The 20,734-nt window shown below is 43.4% G+C and overlaps 1 protein-coding gene across 2 annotated transcripts in view; it reads right to left on the bottom strand.

Moving 5' to 3' along the window:
- The window catches only part of IKBKB (inhibitor of nuclear factor kappa B kinase subunit beta), a 96,059-nt gene extending 86,594 nt beyond the window's left edge, over positions 1 to 9,465 (bottom strand). The window contains exons 1-3 of one of the 2 annotated variants that reach the window (XM_030202068.1): positions 9,361 to 9,465; positions 3,121 to 3,243; positions 2,431 to 2,525 (exon numbers count right to left, since the gene is read on the bottom strand). In XM_030202068.1, the coding sequence (XP_030057928.1) occupies positions 2,431 to 2,525; positions 3,121 to 3,243; positions 9,361 to 9,372 (230 nt within the window). In that variant the 5' untranslated portion in view covers positions 9,373 to 9,465. The remainder of the gene's footprint in view (positions 1 to 2,430; positions 2,526 to 3,120; positions 3,244 to 9,360) is intronic. The other variant, XM_030202069.1, reaches the window with a different exon arrangement.
- Between the last annotated feature and the right edge of the window lie 11,269 nt (positions 9,466 to 20,734).

Genomic DNA, 20,734 nt, shown 5'->3' with positions numbered 1-20,734 from the left:
GAACACGGCAGCCAGACTTATATTCGGCAAACCAAAATACGAAAGCACAACACCCCTTCGCGAAAAACTACACTGGCTCCCACTCAAAGAACGCATCACGTTCAAACTCTGTACCTTGGTCCATAAAATCATCCATGGTGACGCCCCAGCCTACATTTTCAGACCTAATAGAACTACCACCCAGAAATGCAAAAAAATCCTCCCGCACATTCCTCAATCTTCATCCTCCCAAATGTAAAGGCTTGAAATACAAATTAATGCATGCATGAACCTTTTCCTATACAAGCACACAGCTCTGGAACACACTGCCACGTAACCTGAAAACGGTCTATGAAATGACCAATTTCTGCAAACTCCTGAAAACTTATCACTTCGACAAAATATATCATAAAGAACAACACACGTAACTCTACATTCTTTAAGATATCCAGGGATGTTCTTTAATGTCTTTTGCCTTCACACTATCATGCACCTAATGTCTATGGCTTTAACACTATCATGTATTTCACCATCATGTACCCAAACCTTCTGCAAAAACAAATGTACATTCTTTTCTATTTCCAGTATCCACGATGAATTGTAAGCCACATTGAGCCTGCAAAAAGGTGGGATAATGTGGGATACAAATGTAATAATAATAATAATAATAAATAGGGAGAATGAAACAAGACAAGGAGATCAATTAAACAGTAAACAGAAAAAAAAGTGGTATTAACCTGACTATCCCCAGATATTACTCATCTAATTCATTATTTCACACTGATCAACTGGTTGGCTTCTTCAAGGCCAATATGGTGTATAGTCAAATCGTTTCATTGAAAACATACTTATTGTCCAATATTAGTTAGAAATAATACATCTGATTACATTCTTTCACTTTTAAAAACCAGAAGTTATTTAACAATACATATACTTAAGTCTCTAATTCAAATCCCACTGATTAAAGTAATCCCAATTTTCACAGGCTTCACTCCTTTTAAAGTAATAATTGAGGAAATATTTCTGAGGAAAACTATGTTTGATCTATTCTTACTGTACACCGCCTTGAGTCAATTCCTTCAAAAAGGCAGTAAATAAAACTTAATAAATAAATAAATGTGGAACAGGGCAATTAGAAAATTGCACAGGAATATACATGCATACAAAGCAGATGCAACAAAAGATAGCACTTACTTAGATAAGTATGCTACTGGGGATCATTGTAATTGTCTATTTTATAAAGGCACACAGGTGCCTAAAATATGCTTATTTTCAAAGCACTTAAGCTATGGAACTTTGGAAGGCTAAGTGCTTTGAAAATATGCTGTATAGAAAGGGGATTCTGTGGAATTCATTTTTAGAAACCCTGGGTAATATATTCAGCTGGGTGTTCTTTATCCCAGATATTCAATGCCAGGCCATGTCCAGGCACCAGCGGTGAATATCTGGGTTTGTGTGTGGCTGGCTCTCTCTTATGCGGTGAAGTGCAATATTTTTATTTTTTTTATTTTTGTTACATTTGTACCCCGCGCTTTCCCACTCATGGCAGGCTCAATGTGGCTTACATATTGTATACAGGTACTTATTTGTACCTGGGGGCGAGGCAATGGAGGGTTAAGTGACTTGCCCAGAGTCACAAGGAGCTGACTGTGCCTGAAGTGGGCACTTAACCGCCCAAGGGGCCCTTTTTCAAAGGCATGCTGAAAAATGGCCTGCGGTTGTGTGTAGACGTGTGTTTTGGACGCACGCAGAATCATTTTTCAGCTCACCTGTAAAAAAAATGCCTTTTTAAAAAAAAATTTCCGAAAACGTACGTGCAGCAAAATGAAAATTGCCGCGCGTCCATTTTGGGTCTGAGACCTTACCACCAGCCATTGACCTAGCGGTTAGGTCTCACGCAGTAACCGGGCAGTAATGGTCTACGCGCGTAGAATGACAATTATCGCCCGTGCACCAGAAAATAAAAATATTTTCTGGTACGCATAGCGGAGGCGCATCAAAAATGAAATTATCATAAGGGCCACGCAGTAGCTGGGTGGTAACTCGAAACTAGTGCGTGTTGGGCGTGTGTAGGCACCTACTCGGCTTAGTAAAAGGGCCCCTAAGTGACACTACATAAAGATAGGACTAAGTTTTAACTGGTCTGATTTGGCCGCTTAACTTAGGCGCTTAAGTGCTAAATATCAACACTTAACCACATGAGTGCTGACTCCGCCCCAGTACTGCACACAAAATAGCTTTCAGTTTAACAGTCTGTGGTGATATTCAGTGATACCAACCAGTTAAGTACCGCTGAATATAAACATATAACTACGTACTAGCGATTTAAGCGGCCAGGAGCCTCTTCTTGCTGCTTAAATTGCTTTGAATATCGACCACCTTATTAATAAAAAAACTATGCCCCACATATCAAGATGTGGCTTTGATACATTTTCTAGAATGTTGTCTCACCGCTTCATAATCTGAATCTCTAGACACCATCTATCACGATTTCGAGGGCTCAGCTCCTGCCGACACTGTTTAATAGCAATTTGCTCTCCAGTTTCCTGAAAACAGAATGAAAACTAGAAATTATGACCAGATGCGAGGCTGGTGAATCCAACCCATGCTATTACACAAGGCAGAATTTAAGATCATTTTCAGGGTTATGGCTTGCTATATAACCTCATGTGCAGCTCCAAATGGGGCGTGGCCAAGGGAGGGACATGGGCGGGTCAAGACGTTCCAAGGATTTAGGCGCAAGGTAATAGAATACTTCCACTTCCGTGCCTGACAGTAGTTAGGCGTAGGCATTACACCAGACTTTGGCAGGAGTAAATGTTTAGGCCCCAAAATGACTTAAGCTGGTATTGTAGAAAGACAGTTCTGTGCGGGTCTGCCTTTACAGAATTTGTGCCTACCACACATCAACCCGGCGATTAAATGTGAGCACTCTATACAGAATCTACCCCAAGATGTTTATCCCTCCCACAGGAAAGGAACCCCATACCCCCTGCATTGCCTGCTCCTTCTCTGTTATGGCTTCATTCCTTTCTGTATGTCCCGAATCTCTCACCCCAATACATTCACCACCACCTTCCTTTGTCATTCCCCCATTCAGGTTCGATACCGATGGGAGAGGTGTACAAGAAGAAATTGTACCTTGTTCTGCCATCGTATTACATTTCCAAAACCTCCTGTCCCCAGTCGCTCCTTCATTTCCCAAGGTCCGCAGGTCTGAGTCTGCAGGGGTGGTGGACAGCTCATCCTTCCCGAACTCTCCTGCTACAAGAGGAACATAAGGGCAGAAAACATGAAACATGGGAAACAGTAAAACACAGTGACCTCAAACCTTCTGCCTTCCTACCTCTTTGCTTTTACTTAGATAGAAACGTATTAAAATGAAGGCAGATAAAAACTATATGGTCTATCCAGTCTTCCCACCCATGCTATCTACTCTCCCTTTCACTCCCTTAGGGATCTTATGTACTTGTCCCAAGCTTTCTTACCTTCAAATACAGTTTTCGTCACCACCCCCTCCACCAGAAGGCAATTCCATGAATTCACCACCCATTCCTTGAAGAAGTATGTCCTCGGATTACTTCTGAGTCTATCCCCTTTAATCTTCATTCTATACCCCCTCGTTCCAGAGTTCCCTTTACAATTGAAAAAGATACTCACTCCTGTGCATTTATGTCACATTGGTATTTACTGCTAGTGAACAGTTCACAAAATTCTAGCAGGGGCATACAAACACAAGATAATTTTCAAAACTCCCAATGCTCCTTGAATTCACCATCTGAACAAACTTCTAAATATGTTACAGAAAAATTTTTTTGGGACTAATCAGCAGTAGGCGCATTCCATAATAAACAATTTGCAAGGAATGCTAATGTCCACACCGAGTACAATTTGAAGTTTATAAGGGATTGGATATGAATGAACTGAAATATTTTTTTTTCTTTAGATACTTTCAAACAAGAAGTACCTATGACAAAATTGTGTGGAAATTGGCATTCCTTACAAATTGTTTATTATGGAATGTGCCCACCGCTGACTGGTCCAAAAAATATTTTTTTTTCTGTGACATTTTTAGAAGCCTGTTTAAATGGTGAGTTCAAGGAGTTTTGAAAATTATCTTGACATTGGTATTTAAACTTCTCCATCATATTTCTCCTCTCCCACTCTTTCTTCCAAAGTTACATATTGAGGGGCCCTTTTACTAAGCTACATAGGTGCTTACGTGCGCCCAATCCATGTCAATTTGGAGTTACCGCCCGGCTACCACGTGGCCCGGACGGTAATTTTGATTTCAGAAGGCGTTTGACAAAGTACCTCATGAAAGACTCCAGAGGAAATTAGAGAGTCATGGGATAGGAGGTAGCCTTCTATTGTGGACTAAAAACTGGTGAAAAGATAGAAAACAGAGAGTAGGGTTAAATGGTCAGTATTCTCAATGGAGAAGGGTAGTTAGTGGGGTTCCCCAGGGGTCTGTGCTGGGACCACTGCTTTTTAACATATTTATGAATGACATAGAGATGGGAGTAACTAGTGAGGTAATTAAATTTGCTGATGACACAAAGTTATTCAAAGTCATTAAATCGCGGGAGGATTGTGAAAAATTACAAGAGGACCTTACGAAACTGGGAGACTGGGCGTCTAAATGGCAGATGACATATAATGTGAGCAAGTGCAAAATGATGCATGTGGGAAAGAGGAACCCGAATTATAGCTACGTCATGCAAGGTTCCACGTTAGGAGTCACGGACCAAGAAAGTGATCTAGGCGTCGTCGTTGATGATACGTTGAAACCTTCTGCTCAGTGTTCTGCTGCTGCGGCTAAGAAAGCAAATAGAATGTTAGGCATTATTAGGAAAGGAATGGAAAACAAAAATGAGGATGTTATAATGCCTTAGCATCGCTCCATGGTGCGACCGCACCTTGAATATTGTGCTCAATTCTGGTCGCAGCATCTCAAAAAATATATAGTGGAATTAGAAAAGGTGCAGAGAAGGGTAACAAAAATGATAAAGGGGATGGGACAACTTCCCTATGAGGAAAGGCTAAAGCGGCTAGTGCTCTTCAGCTTGGAGAAAAGGAGGCTGAGGGGAGATATGATAGAGGTCTATAAAATAATGAGTGGAGTTGAACAGGTAGATGTGAAGCGTCTGTTTACACTTTTCAAAAATACTAGGACTAGGGGGCATGCGATGAAGCTACAATGTAGTAAATTTAAAACGAATTGGAGAACATTTTTCTTCACTCATCGTGAAATTAAACTCTGGAATTCATTGCCAGAGAATGTGGTAACGGCGGTTAGCTTAGCGGAGCTTTAAAAAGATTTGGACGGCTTCCTAAAGGAAAAGTCCATAGACCATTATTAAATGGACTAGGGGAAAATCCACTATTTATGGAATAAGCTATATAAAATGTTTTGTACTTTTTTGGGATCTTGCCAGGTACTTGTAACCTGGATTGGCCACTATTGGAAACAGGATGCTGGGCTTGATGGACCTTTGGTCTTTCCCAGTATGGCAATACTTATGTACTAATGTATGTACTTATGTAACTCTGAAGGCAAAAGTAGAGACTAATAGACGATTCACCACTGGAGACGTGAGTCCAACAGTCTTTATTATATCAAAGATAACGACCCAACCCAGGCCGTGTTTCGACGCTAAAAAGCGTCTGCATCAGGGGTCAATAAATACACCAAGTAGTGAATGCAAAATGAAGAGTCCTACTTGTATGTGTGTTGTCAGCTCACTGATCACGTAGCACCAAACAGAATATGCTGGATACAAACTCTGCCATGCTGTTTTCACAAATGTTTTTAATCTCCGTCACGGCAGATCCTGCTTTATTTTTGTTACATATCCCACCTGCCTCTATATCAGAAGAAATGTTTGGAAGCTATAGAAGTGATTTATAGTAGTAGAAGTGTTACTCCTTTGTATATCTGTCATTCGGTGTGAGGTCGCCAAATGCTGGAAATCAATGGCTCTACCTCAGTAACCAAGGTTACTACTACTACTATAAATCATTTCTTAGAAAGTGCTTTCTGGGATGCATACTACTTAAGCAAGCTGATAGCTCTGAGACGAGGCTGATCCACAGCTTTTAATCAAATTTGGAAGCCCTTTCTGACATGGTATTAGAGGACTTGGAGCATCTCCTCTGAGATGATATTTTTCAGATGTAATTTCTAATGGACCTACTTCTATTGTTTTTAGACATCAGTTTTTGTATAATATGAGCAATTCCGAGGGGGAGGGGGACCAAAGCTATATAACGGGGATGTATCACTGAGTGTGAGAGAAATACAGTAGACAAGTCTACTACTATTTAGCATTTCTATAGCGCTACAAAGCGTACACAGCGCTGCACAAACATAGAAGAAAGAAAGTCCCTGCTCAAAGAGCTTACAATCTAATAGACAAAAAATAAAGCAAGCAAATCAATTAACGTGTGGAGGAAAGAGGAGAGGAGGGTAGGTGGAGGCGAGTGGATACAAGTGGTTACGAGTCAAAAGCAATGTTAAAGAGGTGGGCTTTCAATCTAGAGTTAAAGATGGTCAAGGATGGGGCAAGACGTAGGGGCTCAGGAAGTCTATTCCAGGCAAAGGGCACAGCAAGACAGAAGAAGCGAAGTCTGGAGTTGGCAGTAGCGGAGAAGGGAACAGATAAGAAGGATTTATCCAGGGAACAGAGTGCACAGGAAGGGGTGTAGGGAAGGACGAGTGTGGAGAGATACTGGGGAGCAGCAGAGTGAGTACATTTATAGGTTAGTAGAAGAAGTTTGAACAGGATGCGAAAACGGATAGGGAGCCAGTGAAGCAACTTGAGGAGAGGGGTAGTATGAGTAAAGCGACCCTGGCGGAAGATGAGACAGGCAGCAGAGATTTGAACCGACTGGAGAGGGGAGAGGTGACTAAGTGGGAGGCCAGCAAGAAGCAGATTGCAGTAGTCCAAACGAGAGGTGACAAGGGTGTGGATGAGGGTTTTGGTAGAGTGCTCAGAAAGAAAGGGGTGGATTTTACGGATGTTGTAAAGAAAGAAATGACTGGTCTTGGCGATCTGCTGGATATGAGCAGAGAAGTCTCCGGCAAAGCAGGGGAGCAAGAAAAGAGCAAGACTCGATACCCTGAGAGATAATAAGGTAAGGTAGAGACTAAAAGGGAGTGCAGCAAAAACAAGGTACTGGACCACGGTGAGCAGGGTCAAAGTAGCACCTCAGAGATTTAGGTACTTGCCCATGCACAAGGTTAGAAGCATCTCAGCCAGAGGCGTAGCCAGACAACAGATTTTGGGTGGGCCTAGGCAAGAATTGGGTGGGCACCAAGTGTTCTCCCCCCCCCCCCCCCCCCAAAAAAAAAAAAATTATCTCAGCTGGTGGGAAAATGCTTTTTTCCACCTTGGCAGCAGGCATGCACTGAAACTGAGCATGTGTCATGGAGAGCAGCGTTCTCGTTAGCATCAGGGGAAAATCTTCAGCTGGCGGAGCTTGGGATTCCCACCAGTTACCACTAAGCATGTACTACTGTTGGGTGGGCCTGAGTCATAAATGGGTGGGCCCTGGCCCACCCAAACCCACCTGTGGCTACGCCACTGATCTCAGCAACCCACTCATGCGCTGAGGTTGAACGCATCTCAGGGAGCCACTCACGCGCTGAAGCTGAACGCGTCTCAGGGAACCACTCACGCACTGAAGCTGAACGCGTCTCAGGGAGCCACTCACGCGCTGAAGCTGAAAGCGTCTCAGGGAGCCACTCACGCGCTGAAGCTGAAAGCGTCTCGGGAACCTATTCACGCACTGACGCTGAAAGCATCTCAGAAAACCACTCACACACTGACGCTATAGGGTCTCTGGAACCACTGAAGCGTACAGGAACCTGCTCACACAAGATGCTGAAGGCGTCTCAGGAACCCACAGAAGGAAAGGAAACCACTACAGGTGGCTAACCCAGAAACCCCAACAACAAAGTCCCGCAACAGGAAAGTTAAATACCCGCCAGGGGTGTCAGCACAGCGTCTTGATGTGGCATGGAAGCGTGCCCATGCTGGTCCTGTGGGACTTCTAGGAGCATCGGGAAGCACGCCTACCAGCTCTCAGCGCTAGCAGACGGCACCGGCCCAGAGTCACGGTAGGACCGTGACATTATGGTTGTAAATTTGATTGCTTTGATACTCTTTGGTATGGAATAATAAATAAAAACAATGAATAAAAAAATTAATACTTTTTAAGAGAAGAATATGAGACCTAGTTATTTTCTGACATCCTTCCTTTGCTGCCTTCCAAGAATATTAAGACAGAACCTTCTTCAAAAATCACAGAGTGGGTGTCAGCTGTATGGAAAAAAGTTTCGGAACATATAGTGCAGCACTCATTTAAGCAGTGCTGTATAACAAATGCGAATGATGGTACAGAAGATGATCTGATATGGGAAGACACCGACGGTGACTATGATTCCAAGAGTGACGAGTCATCAAGCTTTGACAGCGATCACTCAGCTTCTGAGGAATCGGCTGGTACTAAGAATAGTGATTAGAAGAATATACACTACCGTATATGAAACCATCATTTGGTTTTTCAAAAGTTTGTGCTTTTCCTTCTGCATATGTTTACCATATACTGGTAATTTTGTTTTTTAAAAGTTACCAGTATATAGTACTGTGGTAAGATTATTTACCATAGTACCATAGTGTTCCATGTTAAGTGTCATACAAAGATGTATTTGCCTCACCAGTAATTGAAAATAAATGTGTGTGTGCTTTTCCTTCTTTTGCAAAATGACGGTGCATCTTAGAATCGAGTGGGGGGGGGGGGGGGGGGGTTCCCCTTGTATGCAAAGGGAGGGGAGGTGTCTTAGAATGTAGGAAATACAGTAATTCTTTTTTTTTCCTTTTTGCATTTGCATTGAAGTGTTTTAATCAGTGTTTAATCAATTAACATCTAAAATCAGAAGCCCAAATTGTACATTTGCTGGAGTCTATAAAGTTAAGCATACTGCCTACCTCCAGTGTGTTGCACAGCACTCAGATACATACACATTGAGGCATATTTTCAAAGCACTTTGGGAGGCTAAGTTCTATAGGTTTCTATGGAACTTTGGGAGGCTAAGTGCTTTGAAAATGAACCTGTATGTGTGCAGTGTTGCATATAGAAAGACTACAGGTTATACGGTGCCTGCACTGTTTCCACTGCCCCAGATACAAAAACTTTGATTGCGAGCCCACTAGGAACAGAGAAAGTACCTGCACATATTGGCAGTATATCAAATCCATGACCCTTTAATCCCGTTTTACGTACTTATCCATACTGCAAACAGGAGGTTTCCCTCAGACAACACTTCACACCATTGCTCCCCTGCACTCCCAGTTCCTGTTCCTTCTTGTTTCCTACCTGATGAGCCATATGAAGTCAGATTCCTGTTTCTTCACAAACCCAAATTCAACTAACAGAACAGGATGTCCCTGCACAGACGACCCAAGTCTCTCCTACGTTTACTTCCTCATTCTGCTATTTCCTCATATGTCATTCATTACAGGAGGAGCTCTCTCCATTTAAAGGGATACAGACACATTTAATGTCTGTCAGAACAGATTGCTAACAGAGAAGAAGAACCCCCTCCGCTGCCAGGCACAGATCCTCACTGCCATACTATAACAGCCAGTGTTATTCAAAGTACTAGGTCAAAGTACTTAAGTAAAAATAAAAATGGATGTGTATTTTAATACTTGAGTAACAGTACAATGAAGAACACATTTAAAAATGTACTTAAGTGAAAGTAAAAAATGTACTGCCTAATACAATACTTTTTGAGTAAAAAGTAAAAACATTGTAACTACAGCTATTGCTAACATTTTTATCCCAACAATTTTATTGCTCTGCAATTCAATCTACTTCTCTTTTAGTGAAACTGAATTTTGAAAATGACTGTCACTCATGTGAATACACATAGACGGTCGGTAGCCCAACTGTTTGGGGTGTTTGGGGAGGCTAAAGGGGGCGGAGCTTACCTCCATACGCTCTGTGGCAGCGACGCCAATGAAGAAAAAGACACTACAGGTTCGCCGCCAGCTTCTCCCTTCTCTCTGCACACAGTGTCCCGCCCTCGCAGAATCAGGAAATGCATCACCACATAAGGCGGGACACTGTGTGCAGAGAGAAGGGAGAAGCTGGCGGCGAGCCTGTGGTCTTTTTCTTCATTGACGTCGCTGCCACGGAAATAAAAGGTCAAAACGCGCGGGTCAGGGGGGTGGGCTGCAACGCAAACGGAAGTCCACGATTGGATTGGGGGAGGCTTAGCCTCCCCAAGCCTCTTATACGGGGCGCCTATGTGAATACACTTGTGAGTCTTTAATCCACCACAGCTAAAAAGGTGTTCAACAACTGCACTAGCAGGAAGTGGATGGTTCAGTCTGATAAAAAGTTCCTTCAGATCAGGCCAGGCTGCAAAATTACTGATGCCTCTTAAGTGGGTCTGCAGGTAATGGTCAAAGGAATCTCTCTCTCTCTCTGAAGCACTTCTTCCTTATAGCAAAGAATGATTTATCATCATCGTGGTCATTCTTTATTTGTCACATTTGTAGCCCACATTTTCCCACATATTTGTAGGCTCAATGTGGCTTACATAGTACTGGAAGGCGTTTGCCGGCTCCAGTGAGAATAAATACAAAGTGATGTTGTGGTAGGATAAAGTTCATGTGGCATAGTCACATTTAGGGAAACGTACAGCGGAAGAGTTATGTCCATTGCCAGCATCATTCTGAATCACATGTCGACAGCAGCCTGCAAGAGCACTGTGCTGCGTCAATCCCCGTAAGTACAATGCTTTATGAAGTGATGACTTGCAGATATTTGCTTGTCACATTGAAGTTTAAAACATTTAGGATTCCTTTTACAAAGCAGCACCACCGTTTAGCATGCGCTGAATGCAAAGAAGCCCACTGGGAATTGAGGGCCCCTTTTACTAAGCCGTGTAGGTGCCTACGCGCACCGAATGTGCGCCAAATTGGAGTTACTGCCTGGTTACTGCATGGCCCTTGCGGTAATTTCAATTTTGGCGCGCGTCCGCTACGTGTGCCTGAAAATATTTTTTATTTTCTGGCATGTGCAACGGACGCACGCCAAGTGGTATCTGACACGCATAGGTCATAACCACCCAGATTTTTTACCGCTAGGTCTATGGCTGGCAGTAAGGTCTCAGACCCTAAATCATCTGCTAATTCATCAATTGCATCTTTATCTTCATCAATCTTCATCTTTGTTATCTTTGTCGTGCTGTTCCATTACAGAGAAAACTTTCACAAAGTTGAAATCATTGTCTGTCGTTGTGCTAACAATTTTTCATCTGATGGCTAACTCTGAACTGATGCAAGAATGTCAAATGTATGGAAACTCTTCAGTCTTAAGGCCAGACAAGCAGACTATCAATCCAACAGACAGTCACGCCAATGTAAAATTTTCCATGGGATAACCAGCAGTCTGATGTGATAGAGACATATGTCTGTTCACCAAGAATTGCTTCAACTTCGTCTCCACTTCAAAGTGACCCAGCTCATCACTGTTCTGTTTGGCTGGAGACTAGTAACCAAGCACAGGCAACTCTACTGTTCTCATGGGCTGTATTCCCTGAAAAGCAAAATTTAAGATGAGTTTGTATAATGAGGTTTGCAATATCAAAATCATGTTCCAGGTTTTGCTGTTCCATTTGGTTTGCTGAGGAATCATCATTTAGGTCTCTCTGCCACTTTTTTACTTTTTACTTTTAACTACAAGCATCAGAAGTAGCTCTGTAAAAGTAGTAAAAATTGGTAAAATTATTACTTCGGTAAAAGTATAAGTAACACTTCTTTACAAGTAAAAGTAACAAAATGTTTACTTAAGTACGGTAACTAGTTGCATTTACTTAGTTACTATACAACCTGAAAACAGCACTGACTTTCCCCAGACTTACACAGCAACCTGGCCTAGGAAAATCCAGTACTGCAAATATTACACCAGCTCCAAACATGCCAGACTCCTACAGATCCCTATTCCACACAGAAACTACACACCAGCAAAATACATAATCCTAGAGTCCTTCAGGCAGTTTCTTCTGTTTTTCTCTGATCTCCAGCAAAATGAACAAACAGACTTTGTATGCAGAGAATTATCAGTGATAAGTAGCAGCATTAATCTACCCACATCTGTCTCAGGGATATCAGGTTGACCAAGAAGCTTCTATTTTTCTGCCGAGGTCACCTCAACAGAACCCCATTGTACTAAGTTGTGAGAAAGAGATGGGCAGACTGGATAGGCCATAAGTCATTATCTGCCTCCATTTTTCTCTGTTTCTCTCTAAATAAATGAAAAAAGGTAAGAAGGCAGAAGGGTTGAGGTCACTGTGTTTTACTATTTCCCATGTTTCATGTTTTTTGCCTTTATGTTTCTTTTGTAGCAGGAGACTTCGAGAACGATGACCTGTCCACCACCCCTGCAGACTCAGACCTGTGGACCTTGGGAAATGAAGGAACAATTGGGGACGGAGGTTTTGGAAATGTAATACAATGGCAGAACAAGGTACAATTTTTTCTTGTACTCCTCTTCCATTGGTATCAAACCTGAATAGGGGAATGATAAAGGAAGGTAGTGGCAAATGTATTGGAGGGAGGGATTCAAGACATTCAGAAAGAATGAAGCCACAACAGAGGAGGAGAAGGCAATGCATGGGTCTTTGACTAACTGAGGGTGGTGGATATGTGGAATGCCCTCCCGCGGGAGGTGGTGGAGATGACAACGGAATTCAAACGTGCGTGGGATAAACAGAAAGGAATCCTGTTTAGAAGGAATGGATCGACGGAATCTTAGCGGAGATTGGGTGGTAACGCTGGTAATTAGGAAGCAAAGCCAGTGCTGGGCAGACTTCTACGGTCTACGCCCTGATCGTGACTGAATAGATAGGGATGGGCTGGAGTATTTTAAGGGGCTTCAACGTTAACTTCAGAACTTAGTACAAGAACAGTGCTGGGCAGACTTCTATGGTCTGTGCCCTGAGTAAGGCAAGGACAAATCATACTCGGGATATAAAGTATCACATACCATGTAAAATGAGTTTATCTTGTTGGGCAGCCTGGATGGACCGTACAGGTCTTTATCTACCATCATTTACTATGTTACTATCCAGCTTATAATTGAAAGACAAAAACGCTTATATTGCGACCTAAATCGGGAGATAGGCGTTTATCTCCCAAAAACGAATAACGCGGTATAATCGAAAGCCGAACTTGGACGTTTTCAACTGCACTCCATCGCGGAAGCGTACAAAGTTGACGGGGGCGTGTCGGAGGCGTGGCGAAGGTGGAACTGGGGCGTGGTTATCGGCCGAGGAGAGATGGGCGCCTTTCGCCGATAATGGAAAAAAAGTATGCGTTTGTAGCTAGAATTTAGGGCACTTTTCCTGGACCCTGTTTTTTTACGAATAAGGCCCCAAAAAGTGCCCTAAATGACCAGATTACCATCGGAGGGAATCGGGGATGACCTCTCCTGACTCCCCCAGTGGTCACTAACCCCCTCCCACCACAAAAAATGATGTTTGACAACTTTTTATTTTCACCCTCAAATGTCATACCCACCTCCCTGGCAGCAGTATGCAGGTCACTGGAGCAGTTGTTAGGGGGTGCAGTGGACTTCAGGCAGGTGGACCCAGGCCCATCCCCCCCTACCTGTTACAATTGTGCTGCTTAATGCTTAGTCGTCCAACCCCCCCAAACCCACTGTACCCACATGTAGGTACCCCCCTTCACCCCTTAGGGCTATAGTAATGATAATGTAGACTTGTGGGCAGTAGGTTTGAGGGGGATTTGGGGGGCTCAACACACAAGGGAAGGGTGCTATGCACCTGGGAGCTCTTTTACCTTTTTTTTTGTTTTTTGTAAAAGTGCCCCCTTGGGTGCCCGGTTGATGTCCTGGCATGTGAGGGGGGACAGTGCACTACGAATCCTGGCCCCTCCCATGAACAAATGCCTTGGATTTATTCGTTTTTGAGCTGGGTGCTTTCATTTTCCATTATCGCTGAAAAACAAAAACGCCCAGCTCACAAATTGTCGAATAAAACATGGACGTCTATTTTTAGAGAAAATACGGTTCGGTCCGCCCCTTCACGGACCCGTTCTCGGAGATAAACGCCCATGGAGATAGACGTTTTTGTTCAATTATGCCCCTCCATGTCATCTATGTAAGTCTTATAGTGTAGCAGGACATCCCAATGTGCCCTCTACAGTTAAACAAAGGAGCATTTTGGAGTCTCTGCTCCTGACCCTAGAGTTGGCGAGGTAATGGAGGGTCAAGAGAGCGCCGGTCCTGCCACTTCAGATTTCAGCATTTGAAAGCCAGTAGAACAGCAGAAGTACAGCATGTTGTCCCCCTATTCCCTTCCCCTGCTGCTGTTGCTGCCCTCCCTCATTCCACAGTCCTGCACTTGAGCACTGCTGTGTCCCACCCCCCACCCCCAAAGGAAGTCTACTACTACTACTACTACTATTTAGCACTTCTATAGCGCTACAAGGCGTACGCAGCGCTGCACAAACATAGAAGAAAGACAGTCCCTGCTCAAAGAGCTTATAATCTAATAGACAAAAAATAAATAAAGTAAGCAAATCAAATCAATTAATGTGAACGGGAAGGAAGAGAGGAGGGTAGGAGGAGGCGAGTGGTTACAAGTGGTTACGAATCTTGCATGGAATCTTGTCACTCTTTAGGATTCCAGAATCTTGCAGTTCTTTGGGGTTCTACATGGAATGTTGATACTCCTTGAGATTACTACTACTACTACTACTATTATTTAGCATTTCTATAGCGCTACAAGGCGTACGCAGCGCTGTACAAACATAGAAGAAAGACAGTCCCTGCTCAAAGAGCTTACAATCTAATAGACAAAAAGTAAGCAAATCAAATCAATTAATGTGTACAGGAAGGAGGAGAGGAGAGTAGGTGGAAGCGAGTGGTTACACGTGGTTACGAGTCAAAAGCAATGTTAAAGAGGTGGGCTTTCAGTCTAGATTTAAAGGTGACCAAGGATGGGGCAAGACGTAGGGGCTCAGGAAGTTTATTCCAGGCGTAGGGTGCAGAGAGACAGAAGGCGCGAAGTCTGGAGTTGGCAGTAGTAGAGAAGGGAACAGATAAGAAGGATTTATCCATGGAGCGGAGTGCACGGGAAGGGGTGTAGGGAAGGACAAGTGTGGAGAGATACTGGGGAGCAGCAGAGTGAGTACATTTATAGGTTAGTAGAAGAAGTTTGAACAGGATGCGAAAACGGATAGGGAGCCAGTGAAGGGTCTTGAGGAGAGGGGTAGTATGAGTAAAGCGACCCTGGCGGAAGACAAGACGGGCAGCAGAGTTTTGAACCGACTGGAGAGGGGAGAAGTGACTAAGTGGGAGGCCAGCAAGAAGCAGATTGCAGTAGTCTAAACGAGAGGTGACAAGGGTGTGGATGAGGGTTTTGGTAGAGTGCTCGGAAAGAAAGGGGCGGATTTTACGGATGTTGTAAAGAAAGAAACGACAGGTCTTGGCGGTCTGCTGGATATGAGCAGAGAAGGAGAGAGAAGAGTCAAAGATGACCCCAAGGTTTCGAGCTGAGGAGATAGGGAGAATGACAGAGCCATCAACAGAAATAGAAAACGGGGGGAGCGGGGAGGTGGGTTTGGGGGGGAGCAGACATGTGGTTAAGACCCCACTTTGGCACATAATCCATTTGTCCCTTCAGCCCTGAAAGAGGGAGGACAGTAGGCAGTAGCTCAGGCCTCAGGCCTGGCAGGAGGAATGAAAGAGAGGATAAAGCTGAGAGTGGACATGGGGTGGTGTTAGCGAAGGAGAGATGCTGACCACATGGAGGACTATTGGTGGGTATAGGGAGGAGATGAGATCCTGGACTATGGGGGGGGGGGGGGAGTTGTATGGAGGAAGAAATGCTGGACTATGTGGAGGAAGGGTAAAGCATTGAGCCACCCCTGGGGTGGTCAGAAATCCAGGACTGTCCTAAGAGCTCCAGCTTGAAACTAGGTAACTTGGCATCTCTGATATATGACACAAAATATCTTATTATTTAATTTGAGAATCCAACTAACCTTAAACCCATATGGTAATGCTCAGAGAGAGAAGATAACAGTTCACAGACTTTATAAATGTGGAGAAAAAAAGACCCCAGTACCGCCGCTCCAGCCAGTCAATATTAGGCTTAAGACTCAAGCTTGCACACCATCACAGGTCTAAGGAAAAAAAAAAACTCCACTCAATATTAAATGTCCACAATTTTCAATCAGAGTATAACACCACATGTATATCCACAGGTAAAAGAAATACATATCAAATGATAACCCACTTAGCTCACGCTGTCAGTATAGGGGGTGTAGTGCTTCAGTGTGCGAAGGAAGAGCGGGACTTGGGGGTGATTGTGTCTGATGACCTTAAAGCTTTCAAACAGGTAGAAAAAGCAATGGCCAAAGCCAGAAGGATGCTTGGGTGCATAAAGAGAGGCATGACCAGCAGGAAAAAGGAGGTGATAGTGCCGTTGTATAAGTCTCTGGTGAGGCCTCATTTGGAGTACTGCGTGCAGTTCTGGAGACCGCACCTACGGAAAGATATAAACAGGATGGAGTCGGTCCAGAGGGCGGCTATGAAATTAGTAAGCGGTCTTGAATGCAAAAATTATAGGGACAAGCTTATGAACCTCAACATGTATACGCTGGAAGAGAGGAGGGAGAGAGGAGACATGATAGAAATATTTAAATATCTCAAGGGCATTTATGTACAGGAAGAGAGCCTTTTCCAAATGAAGGGAGCTCTGGAATGAGGGGGCATATGACAAAATTAAGAGGGAATAGGCTTAGGAGTAACCTGAGGAAGTATTATTTCACAGAAAGGGTGGTGGAGGCGTGGAATGGCCTCCCGGTGGAGGTGGTGGAGTCGAGGACTGTTCCAGAATTTAAAAAGGCATGGGATAAGCATGTGGGATCACTTAGGAACAGGAAGAATTAGGGGTTACAGAGGATGGGCAGACTGGATGGGCCGTATGGCCTTTATCTGCCATCATGTTTCTGTGTTTCCATGTTTCTATGTCTTCATCCAATGCAGGAGTATATCACAAACTGCGTCTACATGCTTTAAAGTTCCACAACCCCGCTGCCTTTCAAACATCAGCATGAGTAAATCAGATGCCAGCAGATCCCCAATACCCTTTTCACCAAAGCTGCATCAGGGGCAGTAATCCTGTGCCGTAGTCAATGCTTCCAAACAAGGAGGCAGGGTAACTGACCACAAATGCTAGTGAGAATTTAAAGGCAGAGCTCCGCCTGCTCTAACAGAGTGAAAACCAATCAAATCAAAAGAAGGAGTGTCATCAAAAAAAATGCAGACCGCTCCACCCTAACATTTAAACTATTTGGTTCTACTGAATTGAAGAAAAAAATCCAGCGTTGTTCAGATTGATGAAGCATGTGCGAAAAATTACCCCTACGTTTAGAGCTATACAATTGTTCCAAGACAATGCATTGTAACATATCAAATTGAGGTTCTTCTGTTCACAGTGCATAACAAGAGGAGCTTCCCGCTTGCCTAACGTTATACAAGACCTATGCTCCATAAGTCATGCTTTCAAAGTTCTGGATGTTTGTCTAATATATACTGGGTCACATGGACAGCGTATCAAATAAATAACACCCATTGATTCACAAGAAGTGTCAGTTCTCAAAATGCACTTCTTTTCAGTTGATGAATGAATAAATTCACTTGCCTCCAACTTTATATTGCAAACTGAACAGTGACCACATTTTCTATGTTTTCCTTGTTGTAGGTATCGAAGCTGTCTCTAAGACCATATGTCATTCAGACTCAATAGATCTCCAAGGTTACATCTACGCTAATGCGAAAAGTGCAGTCTCGTTCTTTCAAATACCTGATGGACTTGAATATCTCAAAATGTTTTTTTACTGCCTTACAAAGTGCATTAAATGTAGTCACAAATGGAATAATATTCTCTTCCTGCTGTATTGCCTTATATTGTAATAATGTATCTCTTGGATTGTGTAGAGCTGCTCTTGCTGCTTGTTTCATTATATCTCTTGGATAACCTTGCTACGCAAATTTCATAGTCAACTCTTTAATTTTTTGTTTAAAGTCTACATCTGAAGAGCATATCCGCTGATATCTTAAGAACTGAGCAAATGGAATATTTTTCTTCATATGGGGAGGATGCATACTGGAAAAATGCAATATGGAGTTTCTATCTGTAGTCTTTGAAACGGCCAAATGGCTTTTCTACAACTGTTGTAGAAAAGCCATTTGGCTGTTTCGTTACCAATACGTCTAGAAACACAATTTTTGTCTCATCAAAATTCAAACTTCAAACTTAATCGAAGGATGACAATTATTCAAATAACTGACAAACTGGTGCAACATATCCGCATTTAGTACCCTCTGAATTTTTGTTAAGTTTAAGTGAAGTAGTTTGAGTTCTAATTTTTCAATCTTTAATGATCAGTTTTATCGACAAAGGTCTGGAGTAGCCATGGGGGCTTCTTTTGCTCTTATGGTGGCAAATCTTTTCATGGCAACCTTCGAGGAACATTGGATATGCTGCCTATATGTGCTGTTGAGTGCATTTTATTGACAACATATTTTGTCTCTGGGTGGGCACAGCTGTTGGGTGCGTTTTATTGACAACATTTTTTTTTTAATTTATAAGAAGTCTTTATTGAACATTGGTAACAAAATACAAATTAAAGCATCTGAGATCCAAATATTACCCTATATCAGTCTCATATTAATACAAACTTAAAATACTTTTGGCACAAACAAAACCTTCAAGTACCACACCATTGCTATAACATTATCTCATTATACTTCCAACTTTTTTTACTTATTTATTTTTTTAACACAATAATCCCCCCTAAATCTACTCCATTCCCCACCCCCCTCCCCTATCATCCCCTATCATCCTCCTATCCTACCCCCATGTCCTCCCAGACAATCAACCTAGTTGCCTTATCATCCAGAGCATTTTTGCAAAAAGGGTTCCCAAATTTTCTTCCATTTGGGCAAGGTTCTGCTTTTAACTGCAGTCAGTCTCTCCATCTCACACATACGTCTAACTTTAGTTATCCATTGCACCCTGGACGGTACCCCTTGTGATTTCCAGTGCTGGGCTAAGTTTACTCTGGCAGCAGTGAGAGAGGCTCGTACTAGGAACCATTGATCTGTCGTAAGTCCTACTGGCCTCTGCCCCAGCAGAAAAATCAAAGGATGCCACTGTACAGACCTGCCTGTCCACACCTGGATTCGCGCCTTCACACCCCTCCAGTAGGCCTGTGCCTTAGGGCAGAGCCACCAGATGTGTCCAGCAGTTCCCACCCCTCCACACTGTCTCCAACAAAGTCTAGATACCCGGGCAAACATATGGTGGAATCTCACCGGTGTCAAGTACCATCGGTAGAAGACCTTTATAGCACTTTCCTGCATGGCCACCGCCCCAGATGAACGCAGGAGCTGTTTCTCCAAGGCCAGCCAACCAGACTCTGGCATTGTGAAGTGTAGCTCCCGTTCCCATCTCGTCCTATGTAGGAGGGATGGTTTGGCACAAGTCACCAGGTATTCATACAATCGGGATATCATACCTCGCATGTCACTAGATTCAACACATACCCCCTCCAGCTGATGCACCTCCCGTCTCAAACAATCTACATAGGAAGGACTTTTCAAATAGTGCACCAGCTGTAAATAGGCATAGTTGTCCTCAGGTCTAAGGTGGTAATCAACCCTCAAAGTTTCAAATGGAACTATAGTATCTCCCACATGTAACTGCCCTAACATGTGAAGTCCAGAGTCCGCCCATCTACCATACGTGCTACTCCCTATCCCAGGTTCGAACAAAGGGTTATTTACTATCGGCGCTAAACCTGAGACCAAAGGCTGCCTCGTTGGAAACATAAGGTCCCAGTAGTGAAAAGTGGCCTGGAACGTGGGAGGAAATCTATCCACCCTCCCCTATATTTATTCGTTATCCACATTAGGTGCCCAAGCCTCCGAGAGCCCACCAAAGTCTGTTCAAGGTCGACCCATAGTTTATGCTCCTCCCTCCGGAACCAATCCACTGCTGCTCTGGACTGAGCCGCAGTGTAGTACCAAAACAAATTTGGCACCCCCAGCCCTCCCATCTTCCTACTTTTGTAGAGTAGAGCTCGAGGCAATCGTGGCCGTTTCTGATTCCATATAAATCGAATAAACTTATCCTGCATGCCAGACAGAAAAGATCTAGACACCTTAATAGGGAGCACTTGAAACAAGTACAGAATCTGCGGCAAGATATTCATTTTAAATGCAGTGATTCTTCCAAACCAGGATAGTCCTGTGTCCATCCATCTATCCAAGTCTCTCTGTATCTCCCTCTGAAGAGGCTGATAGTTAAGAGCAAACAACTCAGACAGATTTCCAGACAGCTGAACCCCTAGATATTTTAGTGACCTTCCCTCCCACTTAAAGGGGAAGGACTGCTGTAGTGCTTCCAATAACCGCGGCGGGACTCCTACCGCAAGTCCGGTAGATTTGCTGAATTATTGACAACATTTTTTGTCTGTGGGCGGGCACTACTGATAAGTTGCACCAGTTTGTAAGTTATTTGAATAACTGAAGGCCAAGTGGATGATGATCAAAGGTTGATAGAAGTAAGGGAGGACGTACTGAAGGTTAAGTTAATGGGAATGAAAAGAAGGAAGATGGGAGGAAGGAAGAGCTAAAGGCTTAA

The sequence above is a fragment of the Microcaecilia unicolor genome, chromosome 4 (assembly GCF_901765095.1).
Source record: "Microcaecilia unicolor chromosome 4, aMicUni1.1, whole genome shotgun sequence".
Taxonomy (NCBI): domain Eukaryota; kingdom Metazoa; phylum Chordata; class Amphibia; order Gymnophiona; family Siphonopidae; genus Microcaecilia; species Microcaecilia unicolor.
The sequence above is the reverse complement of the archived record's forward strand: the minus strand, read 5'-3'. Positions and strand labels throughout refer to the sequence as shown.